Here is a 24,345-nt window from a genome sequence, read left to right on the forward strand (position 1 = left end):
ACTAGACCCCCCAAGGAACTTATCTAGATGCATATTGAGCATTTTAAACCCCCAGGTGCTTCACAGAAGTTTATAACGCAGAGCCATGAAAATAAAAAATAATTTTTCTTTCCTCAAAAATGATTTTTTAGCCTGGAATTTCCTATTTTGCCAAGGATAATAGGAGAAATTGGACCCCAAATATTGTTGTCCTGTTTGTCCTGAGTACGCAGATACCCAATATGTGGGGGTAAACCACTGTTTGGGCGCACGGCAGGGCTCGGAAGGGATGGCACGCCATTTGGCTTTTTAAATGGAAAATTAGCTCCAATCATTAGCGGACACCATGTCACGTTTGGAGAGCCCCTGTGTGCCTAAACATTGGAGATCCCCCAGAAATGACACCATTTTGGAAACTAGACCCCCAAAGGAACTAATCTAGATGTGTGGTGAGGACTTTGGACCCCCAAGTGCTTCACAGAAGTTTATAACGCAGAGCCATGAAAAAAAAAAAAAAAATTATTTTCTCAAAAATGATCTTTTAGCCTGCAATTTTTTATTTTCCCAAGGGTAACAGGAGAAATTTGACCCCAAAAGTTGTTGTCCAGTTTCTCCTGAGTACGGTGATACCCCATATGTGGGGGTAAACTACTGTTTGGGCACATGCCGGGGCTTGGAATTGAAGTAGTGACGTTTTGAAATGCAGACTTTGATGGAATGCTCTGCGGGCGTCACGTTGCGTTTGCAGAGCCCCTGATGTGGCTTAACAGTAGAAACCCCCCACAAGTGACCCCATTTTGGAAACTAGACCCCGAAAGGAACTTATCTAGATGTGTGGTGAGCACTTTGAACCCCCAAGTGCTTCATAGAAGTTTATAATGCAGAGCCGTGAAAATAATAAATACGTTTTCTTTCCTCAAAAATAATTATTTAGCCCAGAATTTTTTATTTTCCCAAGGGTTACAGGAGAAATTGGACCCCAAAAGTTGTTGTCCAGTTTCTCCTGAGTACGCTGATACCCCATGAGTGGGGGTAAACCACTGTTTGGGCACACGTCGGGGCTCAGAAGGGAAGTAGTGACTTTTGAAATGCAGACTTTGATGGAATGGTCTGCGGGTGTCACGTTGCGTTTGCAGAGCCCCTGGTGTGCCTAAACAGTAGAAACCCCCACAAGTGACCCCATTTTAGAAATTAGACCCCCCAAGGAACTTATCTAGATATGTGGTGAGCACTTTGAACCCCCAAGTGCTTCACAGACGTTTACAATGCAGAGCCGTGAAAATAAAAAATCATTTTTCTTTCCTCAAAAATTATGTTTTAGCAAGCATTTTTTTTGATTCACAAGGGTAACAGGAGAAATTGGACCCCAGTAATTGTTGCGCAGTTTGTCCTGAGTATGCTGGTACCCCATATGTGGGGGTAAACCACTGTTTGGGCGCACGTCGGGGCTCGGAAGTGAGGGAGCACCATTTGACTTTTTGAATACGAGATTGGCTGGAATCAATGGTGGCGCCATGTTGCGTTTGGAGACCCCTGATGTGCCTAAACAGTGGTAACCCCTCAATTCTACCTCCAACACTAACCCCAACACACCCCTAACCCTAATCCCAACTGTAGCCATAACCCTAAACACAACCCTAACCGCAACACACCCCTAACCACAACCCTAACCCCAACACACCCCTAACCATAACCACAACCCTAATTCCAACCCTAACCGTAAGGCTATGTGCCCACGTTGCGGATTCGTGTGAGATATTTTCGCACCATTTTTGAAAAATCCGCGGGTAAAAGGCACTGCGTTTTACCTGCGGATTTTCCGCGGATTTCCAGTGTTTTTTGTGCGGATTTCACCTGCGGATTCCTATTGAGGAACAGGTGTAAAACGCTGCGGAATCCGCACAAAGAATTGACATGCTGCGGAAAATACAACGCAGCGTTTCCGCGTGGTATTTTCTGTACCATGGGCACAGCGGATTTGGTTTCCATATGTTTACATGGTACTGTAAACCTGATGGAACACTGCTGCGAATCCGCAGCCAAATCCGCACCGTGTGCACATAGCCTAATTCTAAAGGTATGTGCACACGCTGCGGAAAACGCTGCGGATCCGCAGCAGTTTCCCATGAGTTTACAGTTCAATGTAAACCTACGGGAAACAAAAATCGCTGTGCCCATGCTGCGGAAAAACTGCACGGAAACGCAGCGGTTTACATTTCGCAGCATGTCACTTCTTTGTGCGGATTCCGCAGCGGTTTTACAACTGCTCCAATAGAAAATCGCAATTGTAAAACCGCAGTGAAATGTGCAGAAAAACCGCGGTAAATCCGCCATAAATCCGCAGCGGTTTAGCACTGCGGATTTATCAAATCCGCAGCGGAAAAATCCGCAGAGGACCAGAATACGTGTGCACATACCGAAACCCTAACCCTAGCCCTAACCCTAGCCCTAACCCTACCCCTAACCCTACCCCTAGCCCTAACCCTACCCCTACCCCTAGCCCTAACCCTAGCCCTAACCCTACCCCTACCCCTAACCCTAACCTTATTCTAACATTAGTGGAAAAAAAAAAATGTCTTTATTTTTTTATTGTCCCTACCTATGGGGGTGACAAAGGGGGGGGGGGGGGGGTCATTTATTATTTTTTTTATTTTGATCACTGAGATAGATTATATCTCAGTGATCAAAATGCACTTTGGAACGAATCTGCCGGTCGGCAGATTCGGCGGGCGCACTGCGCATGCGCCCGCCATTTTGGAAGATGGCGGCGCCCAGGGAGAAGACGGACGGGACCCCGGCTGGATCGGTAAGTATGATGGGGTGGTGGGGGACCACGGGGGGGGGGGGGGGATCGGAGCACGGAGGGGGGAATCGGAGTGCGGGAGGGGTGGAACGGAGCACGGGGGGCGTGGAACGGAGCACGGGGGGGCTGGAATGGAGCACGGGGGGGGTGGAACGGAGCACCGGGGGGGAGTGGATCGGAGTGCAGGGGGGGTGATTGGAGCACGGGGGGAGCGGACAAGAGCACGGGGGGGGAGCGGAGCACTGGACGGAGGGGAGCCGGAGCAGTGTACCGGCCAGATCGGAGGGCTGGGGGGGCGATCGGTGGGGTGGGGTGGGGGCACACTAGTATTTCCAGCCATGGCCGATGATATTGCAGCATCGGCCATGGCTGGATTGTAATATTTCACCCGTTATAATGGGTGAAATATTACAAATCGCTCTGATTGGCAGTTTCACTTTCAACAGCCAATCAGAGCGATCGTAGCCACGAGGGGGTGAAGCCACCCCCCCTGGGCTAAACTACCACTCCCCCTGTCCCTGCAGATCGGGTGAAATGGGAGTTAACCCTTTCACCCGATCTGCAGGGACGCGATCTTTCCATGACGCCGCATAGGCGTCATGGGTCGGAATGGCACCGACTTTCATGACGCCTACGTGGCGTCATGGGTCGGGAAGGGGTTAAAGGGATAATCATTCAAATTTAGAAAATTGCTAATTTTTTAACATTTTTCTCAAATTTTTTATATTTTTTATAAATAAACACAAAAAATGTTGAACTAAATTTACCATTATCATAAAGTATAATGTGTCACGAAAAAACATTCTCAAAATCACTGGGATTTGTTGAAGCGTTGCAGAGTTATTACCACATAAAGTGACACTGGTCAGATTTCAAAAATTTGGCTCGGTCACTAAGGGGTTAATAGGGGCCATCACATGTACAAGTTGTCCCTATTTTCTCCACTAGATGGCACCATTACATTGCTTAGCAATTTTGTGTGTTATCTAGCAGTAATGTTCTCAATCTTGTGTTTGCAGGAAGTGGACTGGGAAGCTGAACTTGCTTTTGTCATAGGAAAAAAGGGGAAAAATATCAAGGTAAAACTGAAAAGAAAGGCACAATTCTTTTTTCAGCTTTGAACTTCAAGCAGAGTTATATAAAATAATGCTCAAAATGAAGTCTGTTCAGAGTTTTGAAACAGGATGCCTTCAGTCACCAGTATAAAACACTGACTAGAAGGAAAGGAGGAGGGAGGTGCGGCTGCAGCTTCTCAGTGATGTCAGTATGGAAAACCATTTAACCCTATGAGGTGGCGCTCCCTCCACTCTGTGTAATACGTCTTTGAAGAAGCGACTCCTTTACCTAACTTAGGCCGGTTTCACACGTCAGTGGCTCCGGTACCTGAGGTGACAGTTTCCTCACGTACCGGAGACACTGACTCACGTAGACACATTGAAATCAATGTGTCTCTGCACATGTCAGCGTGTTTTCACTGACCGTGTGTCCGTGTGCAAAACACGGAGACATGTCAGTGTTCGTGGGAGCGCACGGATTACACGGACCCATTAAAGTCAATGGGTCCGTGTAAAACACGTACCGCACACGGACGCTGTCAGTGTGCCGTGCAGGAGACAGCGCTACAGAAAGGATTTTTCATATCTTCTCTCTAGCGAACGCTGCTGGAGAGAAGATATGAATGGCAGCTTCAGCAGCGCGCTGGGGGGACAGCGCTTATCTCTAGCGCTGTCTCCTGCACCCTCCGTGTGGTACCCAGTCGGCACACGGGCAGCACACGGCTGCCACACGTGTGTCACACTGATGTTCAAGGTGGACACACGGACACGGATAATTCCGGTACCGGAATTATCTGGACGTGTGAGACTGGCCTTAGCTGAAAGAAAAAAAGGTTTGGTACTGTATAAAGGATCTGCAGTGCTTACCTGTCCAGGTATCTGAACTAATGCACTCCCAGGATGCAGCAAGCCCATACGATAAAGATGGTAGCAATACAGGTGCAAAATACTGATGAGACAGCCACTCACAGCCTACCAATTCAGGGGGGGATTGCTTAGTATAAGTGCACAAAAGTGGCTTGTATAGGGCGCAGGTCACACACCAGTAATGCACAGTGTCTGGTTTACAGCCTATTAATGACACCCGTACTATTAGATCAGGCGGGCTGCCCAGCGCTATCCAGATGCATCCCATGAGGACAGACACCATAATTTACAAGGCCAAAATTACTGCGTAGGTGTCTTCAAGGAGCATGATATAAGGCTATGTGCACACGTTGCGGATTAGGCTTAGGAATTTCTGGTGCGGATTCTGCCTCTCCTGGCAGAAAATGCACCTGCGGATTTGTCACGTTTTTTGTGCGTTTTTGCTGCGGTTTTCTTGCGGATTTGCTGCGTTTTTACCCCTGTGGTTTTCTATAATGGAATGGGTACAAAAACGCTGCAGATTCACAAAAAAGAAGTGACATGCTACTTCTTTTAAACCGCAGCGTTTCCGCAGCGGATTTTCCGCAAAGTGTGCACAGCATTTTTTTTTCTCATTGATTTACATTGTACTGTAAATCAATTGCGGATCTGCAGCGTTTCTGCACTGCAGAGAATCCGCAACGTGTGCACATAGCCTTAAGTATCTGAAGAAACACAAATCTATAAACCAAAATCTGAGGCAAAGCATGAAAAATGGACATTTAAATAACAAGCTGAGCTTAGAGAGTGATATTTAGATTAGTGGTGTGAAAGTTTTATAGTCCCAATATCCATGTAAGATCAGAGGCCTGGTGCCCTCACCGTCTCTGGAGCAGATTCCTCAGATAGTGCAGCCAGTCAAAAATCCTCCTGACAGATTTAGTCCTGTGTGGAGGGAATCAAAGACTAAAGGCCCCGTCACACATAGCGACGCTTGAGCGATTCCGACAACGATACGACCTGTCAGGGATCGCTCAAGCGTCACTATGTGGTCGCTGGTGAGATGTCAAACAGTGAGATCTCACCAACGACGCAGCAGCGATGCGGCGACCTGTAGCGACCTGTACAACGATCCTATTTCATGACGATTCAATGTGACGTCCTGTCAGCGAGGTCGTTGGTAAGGTGTCAAACACAGCGATGTGTGCTACCCAGCGGGACCTCAACGATCAAAAAATGGCCCAGGCCATTCCGACACAACCAGCGATCTTACAGCAGGGGCCTGGTCGCTGCTACGTGTCACACATAGCGAGATCGCTACTGAGATCGCTGTTGCGTCACAAAACTTGTGACTCAGCAGCGATCTCGCTAGCGATCTCGCTGTGTGTGACGGGGGCTTTAGGCTGGAGTCATACTACAGCGAGATACGGCCGAGTCTCGCAGGTTAAAACCCAGCTCTGGCGCCGGCACTCCGGAGCGGAGCGTGCGGTCGCATAGCAATACACGGAGCCGCACGCTCCGCTCCAGAGTGCCGGTGTCAGAGCTTGTTTTTAACCTGCGAGACTCGGCCGTATCTCGCTGTAGTGCGACTCCGGCCTAATAAGCGTGTACTCCCGAACCCTTCTATGTTGTTGTGATTTGAAGTTGCCTTTTAATAGGACAACTTTTACATGGTCTATGTTGTGTCTGTAATCGTGCGGCGATGAGACCTCATCCTTGATCTCTGTTTCTCCAAGTCATATTAAAAGGCAACTTCAAATGACAAAAACATGGCGGGGTTTAGGAATACAAACGTATTAGTCTTTGGTTCCCTCCTCTGTCAGGAGGATTGAGGACTCGTTACACAATCTGAGGCATCTGCTGCAGACCGTGAGGGCACCAGGCCTCTGATCTTACAGACACGTGTCCATTGTATACACAGGAGCAGGACGCCATGGAGCACGTGGCCGGATATACTGTGGCTCATGACGTGAGCGCTCGTGACTGGCAGATGGAAAAGAATGGAAAGCAGTGGCTGCTGGGTAAAACCTTTGACACTTTCTGTCCATTGGGCCCAGCACTTGTTACTAAAGACGCTATTTCAGGTACTTAAGTTACAATGTTTCCTGAATATATATTCTTCATCCAATTTTAATGACAATTTGGGATTGTGCCTACACTATGTTCACACAAGAGGTTTTTCAAAGTGTTTAAAAACAAGATTTTCAAGCAAGTTCCTTGGCTGATTCATCAATTGCAAATAATTGAAAGGTCACAGTTTTTGTGTAAATGTACTCCATTGCCGCCATTGGAGTGTTTTTATATACACCTTCCAATTTTGCATTAATAAGGTTAAATTAAATGTATATATTGGTCATATCTGACTCTAACATTACCTCTTCAAAGCCATTGGCGAGACGGCGTTGGGTCCTGGCTCTAAGGATTTGGTTACATGTCCACTAATTTATTTCACTCTATATTTGTTTCATATTTATCCATTTGCTTACCATGTATACAAATATGTGGAAATATTATAGATCTGTACATTAAACTTCATGCCTTATAGTAATGCTATAATCTAATACAGGGGTCTCAAAAACACGTAGCCCCCCGAGTCTGTTTCATGCAGCCCGATACAGGGGGCCGTCAACGACAGCGCTTTATTTCAACTGAATGAGCGTTCCTGGACGTACACTCAATTACCATGTGTTACTGCGCAGAGACAAGTTCTGTGCACAGCAATACCAAGGACGCACATTCAGGCTGCAAATCTGTGGCCCACTGGACGGAACCACATTAGTCATGGGGTCTGCAGTGCCTGCGGGCTGCATGTGCAGAAAAGATACAGAGGACAGATGAAAATATCTATAATTTTTCTTTTCTGTGCACAATAGATGATATTACTCCTGGATGGGGACATGGGTCCTGGATGGGGGCATTACTACTGGATTGAGAACTTGATTGTGACATTACTCCTGGATTGAGAACTTGATGGTGACATTACTTCCTGGATGGGGACATTACTCCTGGATTGAGAATTTGATGGTGACATTACTTCCTGGATGGGGACATTGCTCCTGGATTGAGAACTTGATTGTGACATTACTCCTGGATTGAGAACTTGATGGTGACATTACTTCCTGGATGGTGACATTACTCCTGGATTGAGAACTTGATTGTGACATTACTCCTGGATTGAGAACTTGATGGTGACATTACTCCTGGATGGGGACATTACTCCTGGATTGAGAATTTGATGGTGACATTACTTCCTGGATGGGGACATTGCTCCTGGATTGTGAACTTGATGGTGTCATTACTTCCTGGATGGGGACATTACTCCTGGATTGAGAATTTGATGGTGACATTACTCCTGGATGGGGACATTACTGCTGGATTGAGAACTTGATGGTGAGATTACTCCTGGTTGGGGACATTACTCCTGGATTGAGAACTTGATGGTGACATTACTTCCTGGATGGGGACATTACTCCTGGATTGAGAATTTGATGGTGACATTACTCCTGGATGGGGACATTACTGCTGGATTGTGAACTTGATGGTGACATTGTTCCTGGTTGGGGACATTACTGCTGGATTGAGAACTTGATGGTGACATTACTTCCTGGATGGGGACATTACTCCTGGATTGAGAATTTGATGGTGACATTACTCCTGGATGGGGACATTACTGCTGGATTGAGAACTTGATGGTGAGATTACTCCTGGTTGGGGACATTACTCCTGGATTGAGAACTTGATGGTGACATTACTCCTGGATGGGGACATTACTCCTGGATTGTGAACTTGATGGTGACATTGCTCCTGGTTGGGGACATTACTGCTGGATTGAGAACTTGATGGTGACATTGCTCCTGGATTGAGAACTTGATGGTGACATTACTCCTGGATTGAGAACTTGATGGTGACATTACTCCTGGATTGAGAACTTGATGGTGACATTACTCCTGGATTGAGAACTTGATGGTGACATTACTCCTGGATTGAGAACTTGATGGTGACATTACTGCTGGATTGAGAACTTGATGGTGACACTCCTGGATGGGGACATTGATACAAGATAGGGAAGAGGATTTCGCATGGCTACAAGAAGGGAACCAGGATGAGGCATTAGAACAATAAGGGAATCAGGGTGGGACATTAGTACAAGAATGGGAACAGGATGGGCACATAACTACAAGATGGGCAACAGTATGGGGACATTACCACAAGAAGAGGACCAGTATGGAGACATTACACCAAGATGAGGCATAAACCTTCCCGTTTTAGGTCAGTTAGAATTACCAGAATTATTAATATTTGCGAAATGCCAGAATAATTAGAGATAATGTTTTAAGGCATTTTTATTACTTACTGAGAAGTCAAAAGTTTACATACATTTCATTAATATTTGGTACTATTGCCCTTAAACTGAATGACTTGGGTGAAGCGTTTGGGATCTCCTTCCACAAGCTTCTCACAATAGTTGGTCAGAATTTGGGCCCATTCCTCCTGACAAAACTGGTGTAACTGATCCAGGTTTGTAGGTTGCCTTGAATTTACAATAGGATTCGGATCAGGGCTTTGTGATGGCCGCACCAAAACATTGACATTGACTATCCATAAGCCACGTTGTTACCATTTTGGCAGTATGCTTCGGGTCATTGTTTATTTCAAAGACCCATTGTTCATTTTCATGAGAAATGAAGATTATGTGACGGGAAATGTTTATTCTGATTTCATGTCAGATATTGAGAAAAACATGCTTTTGAGAAAAACTTACTTTTTTGGAAGTGCATTTGGACAGCAAGGTGGATTGCTGTTAAGGGAACTAGAGAAAAAAAAATAAAAATCTATAAATCTTCAGCAAAGCGAGTGTGAGTGGTAAGTGTGACTTGTGATTCAGGGAGTTTCCAAGGGAGGAATTACTGAATTGCTGTCTGTTTTGTATTAATACTTTGTATTTATTTTTTATTTTTTTATTATTTAACTTTTCTGTCTGGTACAATCCTCATTAGGAAATGTGCTCCACGATTGTTAATGCCATCCAGTGCACATCTTGCCACATGTATGCAATCCTTGATCAGCCGGTCGAGGGTGCATACTGCTGTGCGAGATGTGAGCACGCTGTGCATTTGGAAACCCAGATTCTGACTCTAAATGCGCAGCGGGCAACACTGAGATCCATAGACAATATGGAGAGGAGTCTTATGCTCACGGAGCAGACGCTCAATGGGACAGATGAGGGGGGGGATGGTGGGATGGAGCTGCAGGATGGTGAAGTAGCAAGCTGGGTGACAGTTAGGAAGCGGGGTAGAGGGAAGAGTGTCGGGGAGGCTAGTCCTGATCTGGAACACCCCAATAAGTTTGCTAAGTTGGCAGATGAGGGGTGTGACAGCACAGGGGTAGCACTGCTGCAGCCAGGCATGTCCTCTGAAAGCCGGGGGAGTGACTGCTCCAGTAAGGAGGGAAATAGGAGAGCAGGACAGGCCAGACAGGTGCTGGTAGTGGGAGACTCAATTATTAGGGGAACAGATAGGGCAATCTGTCACAAAGACAGGGATCGTCGAACGGTGTGCTGCCTTCCTGGCGCTCGAGTCCGACACATCGCTGATCGGGTGAACAGATTACTGGGAGGGGCTGGTGAGGACCCAGCGGTCATGGTGCACATTGGCACAAATGACAAAGTTAGAGGTAGGTGGAAGGTCCTTAAAGATGATTTCAGGGAATTAGGCTGCAAGCTGAAAGCAAGGACCTCCAACGTGGTATTTTCCGAAATACTGCCTGTACCACGTGCCACGCCAGAGAGGCAACGGAAGATTAGGGAGGTTAATAAGTGGATCAACAATTGGTGTTGGAAGGAGGGGTTTGGGTTCCTGCAGAACTGGGCCGACTTCTCAGTTGGCTACAGGCTCTACGCTAGGGATGGGCTGCACCTCAATGGGGAAGGTGCAGCTGTGCTGGGGGAGAAAATGGCTAGAAGGTTGGAGAAGTGTTTAAACTAGGAATTGGGGGGAGGGTATTCAATTTATAGGAGGGGAAGATAGTGCAGACAGAGACCTGGGCACAAATAAGGAAGTTGGGGGTGGCGGTGGCATGGGGGGTGGGGTTAGAACAGTTAATTTAAGAAAGAATAGAGGTGCAGAGAGATACATAAAATGTATGTATACTAATGCCAGACGCCTCGCCAACAAAATGGACGAATTAGAACTAATGTTGTTGGAGCATAATTATGACATGGTGGGGATATCTGAAACGTGGCTGGAGAGCCATGACTGGGCTGTTAACTTGCAGGGCTACAGCCTGTTCAGAAATGACCGTACAGATAAGCGAGGGGGAGGGGTGTGTCTATATGTAAAATCGTCCTTAACCCCTTACTGACATCGGACGGTATAGTACGTCCGATGTCAGCTCCCCTGCTTTGATGCAGGGCTCCGGCGGTGAGCCCGCATCAAAGCCGGGACATGTCAGCTGTTTTGAACAGCTGACATGTGCCCGCAATAGCGGCGGGTGAAATCGCGATTCACCCGCCGCTATTAACTAGTTAAATGCCGCTGTCAAACGCAGACAGCGGCATTTAACTACCGCATGCGGCCGGAAATGACGTCATCGCTGACCCCCGTCACATGATCGGGGGTCGGCGATGCGTCAGGATGGTAACCATAGAGGTCCTAGAGACCTCTATGGTTACTGATCACCGGTGGCTGTGAGCGCCACCCTGTGGTCAACGCTCACAGCACACCTCCATTTCTGCTACATAGCAGCGATCAGCAGATCGCTGCTATGTAGCAGAGGCGATCGAGTTGTGCCAGCTTCTAGCCTCCCATGGAGGCTATTGAAGCATGGCAAAAGTAAAAAAAAAAAGTTAAAAAAAATGTGAAAAAAAATATAAAAGTTTAAATCACCTGATCGCTAAACGGCGTAATGAGAAAAAAAATCGAAACGCCAGAATTACGTTTTTTTGGTTGCTGCGACATTGCATTAAAATGCAATAACGGGCGATCAAAAGCACGTATCTGCACCGAATTGGAATCATTTAAAACGCCAGCTCGGCATGCAAAAAATAAGCCCTCAACCGATCCCAGATCATGAAAAATGGAGACGCTACGAGTATCGGAAAATGGCGCATTTTTTTTTTTTTTTAGCAAAGTTTGGAATTTTTTTTTCACTACTTAGGTAAAAAATAACCTAGTCATGTTAGGTGTCTATGAACTCGTAATGACCTGGAGAATCATAATGTCAGGTCAGTTTTAGCATTTAGTGAACCTAGCAAAACAGCCAAGCAAAAAACAAGTGTGGGATTGCACTTTTTTTTGCAATTTCACCGCACTTGGAATTTTTTTTCCCGTTTTCTAGTACACGACATGCTAAAACCAATGATGTCATTCAAAAGTACAACTCGTCCCGCAAAAAATAAGCCCTCACATGGCCAAATTGACGGAAAAATATAAAAGTTATGGCTCTGGGAAGGAGGGGAGTGAAAAACGAACATGGAAAAACGAAAAATCCCACGGTCATGAAGGGGTTAAAACCCATCCTGCGTGATAATATAGGTGAATTTAATGAAAATGTAGAATCCATGTGGGTGGAGATAAGGGGAGGGGGGAAAAATAATAAATTACTGATAGGGGTTTGTTATAAATCTCCAAAAATAATGGAAGCAATGGAGAATATCCTCGTAAAGCAAATAGATGAAGCCGCGACTCAAGGAGAAGTCATTATTATGGGGGACTTCAACTACGCTGAAATAGATTGGGGAACAGAAACCTGCAGTTCCAGCAAAGGTAATCGGTTTTTGACAACTATGAGAGACAATTACCTTTCACAACTGGTTCAGGACCCAACAAGAAGGGGGCACTGCTAGACCTAATATTAACCAACAGGCCAGACCGCATAGCAAATATAAGGGTTGGGGGTCACTTGGGAAATAGCGATCACAAAATAATAAGTTTTCATGTCTCCTTTAAAAAGATGTGTAGTAGAGGGGTTACAAGGACACTAAACTTCAGGAGGGCAAATTTCCAACGGATGAGAGATGATCTTGGTGCAATTAACTGGGACGATATCCTGAGACACAAAAATACACAAAGAAAATGGGAGACGTTTATTAGCATCCTGGATAGGACCTGTGCACAGTATATACCGTATGGGAATAAACATACTAGAAATAGGAGGAAACCAATATGGCTAAATAGAGCTGTAAGGAGCGCAATAAGTGACAAAAAGAAAGCATTTAGAGAATTAAAGGAAGTAGGTAGTGAGGAGGCATTAAATAAATACAGAAAATTAAATAAATTCTGTAAAAAGCAAATCAAGGCAGCAAAGATTGAGACAGAGAGACTCATTGCCAGAGAGAGTAAAAATAATCCTAAAATATTCTTTAACTACATAAATAATAAGAAACTAAAAAATGATAGTGTTGGCCCCCTTAAAAATAGTCTGGGTGAAATGGTGGATGAGGATGAGGAAAAAGCCAATATGCTAAATGACTTTTTTTCATCAGTATTTACACAAGAAAATCCCATGGCAGACAAAATGACTAGTGATAAAAATTCCCCATTAAATGTCACCTGCTTAACCCAGCAGGAAGTGCGGCGGCGTCTAAAAATCACTAAAATTGACAAATCTCCGGGCCCGGATGGGATACACCCTCAAGTACTACAGGAATTAAGTACAGTCATTGATAGACCATTATTTTTAATCTTTAAAGACTCCATAATAACAGGGTCTGTGCCACAGGACTGGCGTATAGCAAATGTGGTGCCAATATTCAAAAAGGGGACAAAAACTGAACTCGGAAATTATCGGCCAGTAAGCTTAACCTCTACTGTGGGTAAAATCCTGGAGGGCATTCTTAGGGATGCTATACTGGAGTATCTGAAGAGGAATAACCTCATGACCCAGTATCAGCACGGGTTTACTAGGGACCGTTCATGTCAGACTAATTGGATCAGTTTCTATGAAGAGGAAAGTTACGGATTGGACCAAGGGAACCCAGTAGATGTAGTGTATATGGACTTTTCAAAAGCTTTTGATACGGTGCCACACAAAAGTTTGATACATAAAATGAGAATAATGGGGATAGGGGAAAATATGTGCAAGTGGGTTGAGAGCTGGCTCAGGGATAGGAAACAAAGGGTGGTTATTAATGCACCACACTCGGACTGGGTAGCGGTTAGCAGTGGGGTACCACAGGGGTCAGTATTGGGCCCTCTTCTTTTTAACATATTTATTAATGACCTTGTAGGGGGCATTCAGAGTAGAATTTCAATATTTGCAGATGACACTAAACTCTGCAGGGTAATCAATACAGAGGAGGACAATTTTATATTACAGGATGATTTATGTAAACTAGAAGCTTGGGCTGTTAAATGGCAAATGAGCTTTAATGGGGATAAATGTAAGGTCATGCACTTGGGTAGAAGTAATAATATGTATAATTATGTGCTTAATTCTAAAACTCTGGGCAAAACCGTCAATGAAAAAGACCTGGGTGGATGACAAACTCATATTCAGTGGCCAGTGTCAGGCAGCTGCTACAAAGGCAAATAAAATAATGGGATGCATTAAAAGAGGCATAGATGCTCACGAGGAGAACATAATTTTACCTCTATACAAGTCAATAGTTCGACCACACTTAGAATACTGTGTACAGTTCTGGTCTCCGGTGTTTAAGAAAGACATAGCTGAACTAGAGCGGGTGCAGAGAAGAGCGACCAAGGTTATTAGAGGACTGGGGGGTCTGCAATACCAAGATAGGTTATTACACTTGGGGCTATTTAATTTGGAAAAATGAAGACTAAGGGGTGATCTTATGTTAATGTATAAATATATGAGGGGACAGTACAAAGACCTTTCTGATGATCTTTTTAATCATAGACCTGAAACCGGGACAAGGGGGCATCCTCTGCGTTTGGAGGAAAAAAGGTTTAAGCATAATAACAGACGCGGATTCTTTACTGTAAGAGCAGTGAGACTATGGAACTCTCTGCCGTATGATGTTGTAATGAGTGATTCATTACTTAAATTTAAGAGGGGGCTGGATACCTTTCTGGAAAAGTATAATGTTACAGGGTATATACACTAGATTCCTTGTTAGGGCGTTGATCCAGGGAACTAGTCTGATTGCCGTATGTGGAGTCGGGAAGGAATTTTTTTCCCCAATGTGGAGCTTACTATTTGCCACATGGGTTTTTTTTGCCTTCCTCTGGATCAACATGTTAGGGCATGTTAGGTTAGGCTATGGGTTGAACTAGATGGACTTATAGTCTTCCTTCAACCTTAATAACTATGTAATATGTAACTACAGTTACATATTACATAGTTATTAAGGTTCATATAGGCTGAACTGGATGGACAAATGTCTTTTTTCGGCCTTACTAACTATGTTACTATGTATGTTACTATGTTACAGTGGGGCAAAAAAGTATTTAGTCAGTCAGCAATAGTGCAAGTTCCACCACTTAAAAAGATGAGGCGTCTGTAATTTACATCATAGGTAGACCTCAACTATGGGAGACATATGAAAGACCCAGCCATGTTTCATCTTCAATGCCCTTGCTGATGGAAGGAGGTTTGCACTCAAAATCTCACGATACATGGCCCCATTCATTCTTTCATGTACCCGGATCAGTCGTCCTGGCCCCTTTGCAGAGAAACAGCCCCAAAGCATGATGTTTCCACCACCATGCTTTACAGTAGGTATGGTGTTTGATGGATGCAACTCAGTATTCTTTTTCCTCCAAACACGACAAGTTATGTTTCTACCAAACAGTTCCAGTTTGGTTTCATCAGACCATAGGACATTCTCCCAAAACTCCTCTGGATCATCCAAATGCTCTCTAGCAAACTTCAGACGGGCCCGGACATGTACTGGCTTAAGCAGTGGGACACGTCTGGCACTGCAGGATCTGAGTCCATGGTGGCGTAGTGTGTTACTTATGGTAGGCCTTGTTACATTGGTCCCAGCTCTCTGCAGTTCATTCACTAGGTCCCCCCGCGTGGTTGTGGGAATTTTTGCTCACCATTCTTGTGATCATTCTGACCCCACGGGGTGGGATTTTGCGTGGAGCCCCAGATCGAGGGAGATTATCAGTGGTCTTGTATGTCTTCCATTTTCTAATTATTTCTCCCACTGTTGATTTCTTCACTCCAAGCTGGTTGGCTATTGCAGATTCAGTCTTCCCAGCCTGGTGCAGGGCTACAATTTTGTTTCTGGTGTCCTTTGACAGCTCTTTGGTCTTCACCATAGTGGAGTTTGGAGTCAGACTGTTTGAGGGTGTGCACAGGTGTCTTTTTATACTGATAACAAGTTTAAACAGGTGCCATTACTACAGGTAATGAGTGGAGGAAAGAGGAGACTCTTAAAGAAGAAGTTACAGGTCTGTGAGAGCCAGAAATCTTGATTGTTTGTTTCTGACCAAATACTTATTTTCCACCATAATATGCAAATAAAATGATAAAAAAACAGACAATGTGATTTTCTGGATTTTTTTTTCTCAGTTTGTCTCCCATAGTTGAGGTCTACCTATGATGTAAATTACAGACGCCTCTCATCTTTTTAAGTGGTGGAACTTGCACTATTGCTGACTGACTAAATACTTTTTTGCCCCACTGTATGTAATATGTAAGAGGTGTCTTTATATAGTGTATGGAAACTTCTAGTTACAACTGTGTATGGGGCTAATTGTAAGATGATAATATTCTACGTGGCCAATGGGGAAAAACAATATTGTAAAAATAAAAAAAAAAACAAAGTCAAAACATGAAAAAAAAATTTGCCACTAAAAATATTGTTTTATATCTAAACTAAACAAGTAAACAAAAGGTGCACATTTGTTATCGCTACCTCCATAATGACCCAAGCTATAAATCTACCATAACCCATACCATGAATGCCATGTAAAAACTAAAATAAACCCTCCAAAAAATGTTTAAAAAAAGTTATCAAAAAGGTATACAGAAAAAATTATATCACTAAAAAGGTCACTTTGTCATAAGAAAAAAAATAAAATAACTACAGGCCCCCAAATTCATTTTTCTTTGTGCTCATATACCCAGCCGAGTTTGAGACCCCTGTTCTAATATGACCAATAATATATACATTTAATTTCAGGGCACATGTCACTTTTCAGCATTTTCCCAGTTATCCGTTTTACCTTTACTTTACTATGAGATCTGGCTACGGATTTTTTCTTATTTTATTATAACATTCTGAATGATCAGCCATATTCCTTCGGAGGTGCCTTTATTCCACTCACTGCATATTATAGTCTCACAGTTTGCTACTTCACTTTTACATGTGCTTTTCACACCATATAATATTTCAATGTGGCTCATACTGATATATATATATATATATATATATATATATATAATGTTATTGTATACATATATACATACACACAGTGTCATGTAACTTCAGTGGCATTATGATCTATATGTGCAGTTCTTTTGCAGGTTTTTCACACTTAAATGTTTCAGATCCTCAAACAAATGTAAATATTACACAAAGATAACACAAGTAAGCACAAAATGCAGTTTTTAAATGAAGGTTTTTATTAAGGGGAAAAAGAACATATGGCCGGATATTCTCCTTCAGGATTTTTTAGTAGGCAGCAGAATTCATGGTTCCATTTACCACAAATCTTCCAGGTCCTAAAGCTGTAAAACAGCCTTACACCATCACACTACCACCACCATATTTTACTGGTGGTATGATGTGCGTTTTCTGAAATGCTGTGCTACTTCTACGCCAGATGTAATGGGACATACAACTTACAAAAAGTTCAACTTTTGTCTGATCAGTGCACAGAATATTCTTCCAAAAGTTTTCGTCTTGGATCTCTGCCAAGCAGGCCATTTTTGGCCAGTCTCTTTCTTATGGTGGAGTCATGAACATATTGACCTTAACTGAGGCCTGCAAATAATAATCTTTATTTTTATATAGCGCTAACATATTCCACAGCGCTTTACAGTTTGCACACTATCATCGCTGTCTCCAATGGGGCTCACAATCTAAATTCCCTATCGGTATATCTTTGGAATGTGGGAGAAAACCGGAGAACCCGGGGGAAACCCAAACACAGGGAGAACATACAAACTCCTTGCAGATGTTGTCCTTGGTAGGATTTGAACCCAGTACTCCAGCGCTGCAAGGCTGCAGTGCTAATCACTGAGCCATGCTGCAGTTCCTTGGATGTTGTTGTGGGGTGTTTTGTGACCTCTTGGATGAGTCCTTGCTGCTTTCTTGGGGCAATTTTGGTCATTTGGCCACTCCTGGGAAGGTTCACCAGTGTTCATGTTTTCGCCATTTGTGGATAATGGCTCTCACTGTGGTTCACTGGATTCACAAAGCCTTAGGAAATGTCCTTATAACCTGACTGATATCTCAATTACTTTGTTTCTCATTTGTTCCATCATTTCTTTGGATCGCAGCATGGTGTGTAGCTTTTGAGGAGTTTTTGGTATACTTCACTTTGTTAGGCCGGTTTCACACGTCAGTGGCTCCAGTACGTGAGGTGACAGTTTCCTCACGTACCGGAGACACTGACTCACGTAGACACCTCCTATGGGAGGTGGAGCCGCATATTCATCACTGTAATAGGCGGCACCACGTGACCGCTCATACAGGAGAAGCTGCGGCGAGGACAGGAAGCAGCGAGGGAGCCGGGTAAGTATTTTATTAACAGCGGGAGGGACGCACAGGGGGTGGGAGGGGGTTGGGGACAGGGATCTTTTTTTAAACACTAAAAAAAAAAGATTTTTCATATCTTCTCTCCAGCGAACGATGCTGGAGAGAAGAAATGAATGGCGGCTTCAGCACCAGATGCAGGGGACAGCGCTTAACTGTAGCGCTGTCTCCTGCACGGTGCGTGTGGTACCCAGTCGGCACACGGATGCCGCACGTGTGCTGCACTGATGTGCCACGTAAGGACACGGATAATCCCGGTACTGATTTTTCCGGTACCGGAATTATCTGGACGTGTGAGACTGGCCTTAGGCAGGTCCTATTTAAGCGTTTCTTGATTGAGAACAAGTGTGACAGTAATCAGACCTCAGCGTGGCTAGGGAATGTTAACTCAGTTTCCCAAAGATGTGATAAACCTCAGTTAATTTATGTTTTAAGAGGCGGCAATCACTTTTTCACACAGGGCCCTGTAGGTTTGGATTTCTTTTTCCCTTAATAACAATTAACATGTAAAAACTGCATGTTGTGTTTACTTGTGTTATCTTTGTCTAATATTTAAATTTGATTGGTGATTTGACACATTTTGGTGTCATAAACATGCAAAAGAATAGGAAATCAGTTAAACACACAACCGTATATGAATTCTCACTTGCATGCAACTTGTGATATTATATGTGTCCTTTTACCTTGGCCTTTTTATGTGTAGTCATTTCCATTTGTCTTATTTTTTATTTTACTTCTTAAATAAAGTTTGATACAATTTGCATGAATTAGTTGTCATTTTTATAGGTTATATATTTGCTCTGGATGCATAACAATCGTATAGTCATCTTTATGTATTCATGATTGTGTCAGGTTTGCCTGGACGTTCCCTTTAAAAATATTACAGTAAGATTAACCTCGTTCTTCTCCTTCCCAGACCCTCATGGCCTTGGAATCCGCTGCCGTGTGAATGGGAACCTCGTCCAGAATAGTAACACAAAGCAGATGGTTTTCAAGACGGAAGCTCTGATTGCCTGGGTCTCCAAGTGAGGATTTACTCATAAACCATTGGCCAAATGTAGAAAAATCTCTGTGCTTTAAGTTACTGCCTCTTCACCTCTGCCCTGTGTCTGTACATTGAGCCATGAGAAGCCTAGCGGATGCCAGGCCGGACGTGGCATTCTGCATGTCTCTGCTTATGATGAAAAATCATGGCACACTGGGAGTCGCTTTTTTTCAATATTGCTCCTTTGTTATACGGCAAGGACATGTTGTATACAGATGACGCAGAAGCAGAGAGAAGTGCCAACACAAGGGCACATTTCTAAAAACATAGCTGAGAAAGCGGCACAACCAACAATGCCCATTGTTCAGAAGGCATCAGGCAGAACTGTACTATGGACGGGTACATTACACTTGGTCTCTAGCTTATGGCAGCACACACATTACACAGGTCTATTGTGGTTTTACATAAATGTGTGACTGCCTATTTGTCAAGTTTACAGTAGTCGTATTAATAACGAGCGCTGGTCCACATGTTGTATATTTGGTGACTTTCTAAACTGAATTCCACAGCGTTTTACATTAAAATCTGCTGATATTTTTCGCACTTGGTAATGTTTCAATATGTGCGGAAACAGCCCTCCAAAAAAAAGGCAACAAAACAATACCCACCTGCGGATTTCAGGGAATTTCTGCAACAGAAGTTGACTCGCTCTGAATTTAAAAAGTGCAACAAAAGCCAATTCCTGCCCCCAAAAAAACAGCAGCACATGGATGAGACTAAGGTAGAACTCATCCACTTCTATGTAGGTTACGTCCACATTACCCCACATACACGTGTGACTCTAGCCGTACTGCACATATTCATGAAGAGCGATATTATTAATGCGCTGCACAGCATTCACTGAATATTCTGACTCTGCTTTGTATCATTCTCAGAGTTGTCACATTAAATCCGGGAGACGTATTTCTCACTGGGACGCCCCCTGGAGTTGGTGTATTCAGGAAGCCGCCAGTATTCCTTAAGGTGAGAGACACAGAACCGCTAATACACCATTTTGTTTTCGGTATATGAAGATGGGTTTCATGTAACATTGATGATGATGCCAATCAGCACATGGCTGAATAACGCTAGTACCTGAATCAAAGTTATAACTTTTATGTCGTGATCTGATGCATAAGTCATGGGGAATCTAGTGGCCGTATGGAAATCAGGCTGGAAGTTCCCTTCTTCCAAAGACATGCCCCCGATGCACTTGCAGCCTAATTTGCATAAGTCTTCTAGGGTAGATTTCATGATTGGCGAACTGGATTTATACAAAAAGGTTGAGCGACAAGCACGTATACAGACATACCACTATCGCCATAAATCAAATGTGCAGACTGGTTCACTTTAACCCCTTTCCGACATCGGGCATAATAGTACGCCAATGTTGGACTCCCTCCCTGAGCCCACATCTTTTCCAGCACATGTCAGCTATTTTGAACCGCTGACATGTGCCTCTAGCAGCCGCGGGTGGAATCACGATCCACCCCCGGCTTTTAACTAGTTAAATGCCACTATAAAACACTGAAGAGCGTCAGTTAACACACACTTCCGGCAAGCGCGCCGGAAATCGCACCCATCGTTGAGCCCGTCACATGATTGCGGGTCACAGATGGGACATAATTATAATACAATTGCTACTAATTCCAATTACAAGCTGGATGTTGGATTTGTCCTGCTACACCCGACTCCATGATGCTTATACTTGTGTGTGGTGTAGGAGGTTTAAACACCCAATTAGTTCCATCTCATTCCCATAAAAAAAAAAAAAAAAATGTTTTTGGTATGGTTTATAGATACACTCATAAGAAAAAGCTCACACAACTTCAGTTTACAATACCGGTAAATGTTTATGGAAACTGGTCAATCTTTTGGGTAAAAGTTGATATAAAGCCAATGGGTATTACGTATTTTAATGGGGTTGTCCGGCTTTAGAATAAGTCTCCAGTCACTCTATATGAAAACAGACTTGTGAATGTTCACATCGCGCACTGCTCACTGTGAAGATTCTCCGATGCCTGAAAGTCTGACCACAAGTATGCTACTTGGATACGTGCGCGCCCTCGCTTAGGCCGGGTTCACATTAGCGTATGATCCGCATACGTCATGCATATATATCTTGCGGCGAACACAACATTTTGCATTTTTTTGAAGTGTCAAATATTGTGCAATCATGTGCATGCGGATGAGTGCGTCAAAACAATGCATTACTGTCTATGGGAATGCATTGGTACGCATGTCCTTGCGTACACATGCGTTCGATGCGCTTGCGTACTTCAGACTGCGCATGTCCAGGAACTGATCAAGACACGCCCTCCAGGAAATATCAAACGCACGCGCATAAAAAACGCAAACGCAGGCAAAAACAGCATGCACACGCAGCGTTTTTTTTTTTTGCATCATGCGTAAACATGCGTTTTGACATGCGTTTGCACATGCAGATGATGCGCTGCACACAAATACGCTAATGTGAACCTAGCCTTAACGCAAGTGTACTTAAAAAGGCCAGATATGTCTAGTTGGAATGTTGCCGGAAGTATGCAGATCTTGCAGTCACATGACCACTCATTTCCGGAGAATCCTCGCTGTGAGGAATGACAAGTCTGCAGTCTCCTAAAAACCACTTTTAATCTAGATTTAATCCAGCCATTACCTCTATTTTATTCTTTATGATGGCCATTTCTTTCAAGTGATAACCACTAATGTCACTGTATGGGGTTGCTCTGAAGCCAGTGAATAGCATAACATAACAAATGAAGTACAGTTCCCATGTTGAAACCCTGTTGCTGCAGTACAGGCAGCTCTGGTGTGACTGGGGTTCAACCTGGAGAATATGCTTCATTTATTACTTCATACTCTTCAGGTTAATCTGGGCATGAGACTCTGATTTCAGGGATGTCACTTGTTAGGCAGTATTGTAGTTTCAATACAAACAGTTTTATCAGCAGGAGATTATCACTAGAGGACTACAGCTCAGGGGACCAGTAGTCAGCCTAATCTGTGTAACCCCGCCCCCACCACTGATTGGCTGCTTGCTGACAATGCACAGTGTATACAGGAAGCGGCCAGTCAGTGATGTGGGCGGGGTTACACAGAGCAGAACACTTAGCTCTGCTACATCTACTTTGGACAAAACAGGTATCCTATGAAAACTACACCAAGCAGCACAGTAAGTGACACATCCCTGGAATCAGGCTCTATTGCTAAATATTACACTACTCTTAGATTATATAGCAAAAACCTGTTGACAGATTCCCTTTAAGTCTGACAACTTTATCCTTGAAGGAGAAACCAGTGGATTTCCACCAATGCATTTCTAGTTAGTCTGTTATTCATATAAAGGATATATGGGTCCTACCGTTGTGTCCACCTGCAGATAGACATGGTTTTCTCATGGGAGCCTATCCCTCGGACATATGTGTTTTTCACATTTCAGGATATAGCAGGTTTAGGGAGACACCCTATTCCTGCACTGTCATAAAGGTGTCTCTTTAACACTCTGTTGCTTTGACTTTATTTTCCAGGCAGGAGATGTGGTTGAATGTGAAATTGATGAGCTGGGAGCGATTAGTAACCCTGTGGTGTGAAGATCTGTACAGAGGACTGGATGCCGCCGTGCTCAGCACTCAGGTTTAATAATGGGCAAATCACGTGTACAGCAACGAAACACATTCCTGCTGCGACTCACAACTCCGAGCAAAGCGGCGTCTCCAATTTGTAGTTTTCAAATCAAGCACAAATAATTCAAGCAAGAAACTAAATCAACCTAAATACAATGTAAGGTTCACACCGAAACAACGTTTTACTAAAAGGAAAAGAAACGTGCCTTCGAAGACTGGTTTGTTCGGTGGCTTTTGCTTCATGGTGATGCAGATGAAATGTTAGTCACGGTCTCGCAGGATCGGGCTTTGCTTCTCAGCGTCTGTATATAAACTGCTGGATGAATGACGTCAGCTTCTTGCAGTTTTCCTCTGCAAGAAAGGTCTCGGAGAGGTGGAGAATGGATCCGTGAGGGCTCGACGAACACTCAAACACCTGAAAATCAACACATCAGATGGTGAATTTCTAACAGAGAAATGGTCGTGCTCTAAGGCTGCAAAATAAATCTCTTGGGCACCGGGGCCAATTCACTCTCCTACTTTTAGGAGAAATGGTCCTGATCCTACAATGGGGGTGGGATGGGGGGCAGTGCTAGGAGCCAATCTGCAGGAATAGTGGGAGTGAAGCTTTTACAAGAGTGGTCTGCAATGAACAACGCCTTTAAGATGTGGACTATGCCTCCCATTACTGACCCAAATGCACACAGGCTTACTCACATTAAAGGATGCACATTTGGGGCCAAAAATGCAACTTGATGCCACCAAGAGGGAGCAGGGAATTATTTGGGGGAGTCATTAAAGGGGTCATATCCAGTTTTCACATTATACAAGGGTTTTCCATACAATATTATTAAACGGTCATTCTTATCTTGTAAGCTTGAAAATTGTGCTTTCACAAAAAACTATTGCAATTTACTTCTTATTAAAAATAATGTCAATTCCCAAGGATGAAGGGATTCTTAATTGTATATATTACTGCTTGTATCTTAGGTTACCGGCCACCTTTGGAGGTGATTAGGCTGGTTTTCTTGTCAAGCTCTTTGCTTTAGCCCCTGGAGGCGGAAGCACTGTTGTGAGGCGGTCCGGATCTGCCCATCTTCAGTGCCCCAGCAGAGGTAAAGCTGGAGAGCGCCCAGTTGGTGCCAGGGGTGCAGCCATATACCACAGCCCCGCTTTCTCAGATTTTTAGGAGCACACGTAGCATGTATGGCAGAGGGGCGCTGCTGAAGAACGTTCAGGAGATGACCCCTTTAACGGCCCTCTAGGTGCTGTCTGCGGGGGAGAATTCTGCACGGTGGTGACGTTCAGTGGTGGCTGTATTATAGCAGATTGGTGCCAACCTCCGAATGTAAGAGAAACCTCCC

At 44.1% G+C, this 24,345-nt stretch overlaps 2 protein-coding genes across 5 annotated transcripts in view; one reads left to right on the forward strand and one right to left on the reverse strand.

The window, feature by feature from the left end:
- LOC138676909 (oxaloacetate tautomerase fahd2, mitochondrial-like) overlaps positions 1 to 23,926 on the forward strand; it is a 47,256-nt gene extending 23,330 nt beyond the window's left edge. For 2 of the 3 annotated variants that reach the window (XM_069766605.1, XM_069766606.1), the window contains exons 4-8: positions 3,802 to 3,861; positions 6,605 to 6,767; positions 19,272 to 19,380; positions 20,276 to 20,363; positions 22,907 to 23,926. In XM_069766605.1, the coding sequence (XP_069622706.1) occupies positions 3,802 to 3,861; positions 6,605 to 6,767; positions 19,272 to 19,380; positions 20,276 to 20,363; positions 22,907 to 22,969 (483 nt within the window). In that variant the 3' untranslated portion in view covers positions 22,970 to 23,926. The remainder of the gene's footprint in view (positions 1 to 3,801; positions 3,862 to 6,604; positions 6,768 to 19,271; positions 19,381 to 20,275; positions 20,364 to 22,906) is intronic. The other variant, XM_069766607.1, reaches the window with a different exon arrangement.
- GPAT2 (glycerol-3-phosphate acyltransferase 2, mitochondrial) overlaps positions 23,001 to 24,345 on the reverse strand; it is a 217,069-nt gene continuing 215,724 nt past the window's right edge. For both annotated transcript variants that reach the window (XM_069766604.1, XM_069766603.1), the window contains exon 22: positions 23,001 to 23,417. In XM_069766604.1, the coding sequence (XP_069622705.1) occupies positions 23,298 to 23,417 (120 nt within the window). In that variant the 3' untranslated portion in view covers positions 23,001 to 23,297. The remainder of the gene's footprint in view (positions 23,418 to 24,345) is intronic.

Source organism: Ranitomeya imitator, chromosome 4 (genome assembly GCF_032444005.1).
Source record: "Ranitomeya imitator isolate aRanImi1 chromosome 4, aRanImi1.pri, whole genome shotgun sequence".
Lineage (NCBI taxonomy): Eukaryota > Metazoa > Chordata > Amphibia > Anura > Dendrobatidae > Ranitomeya > Ranitomeya imitator.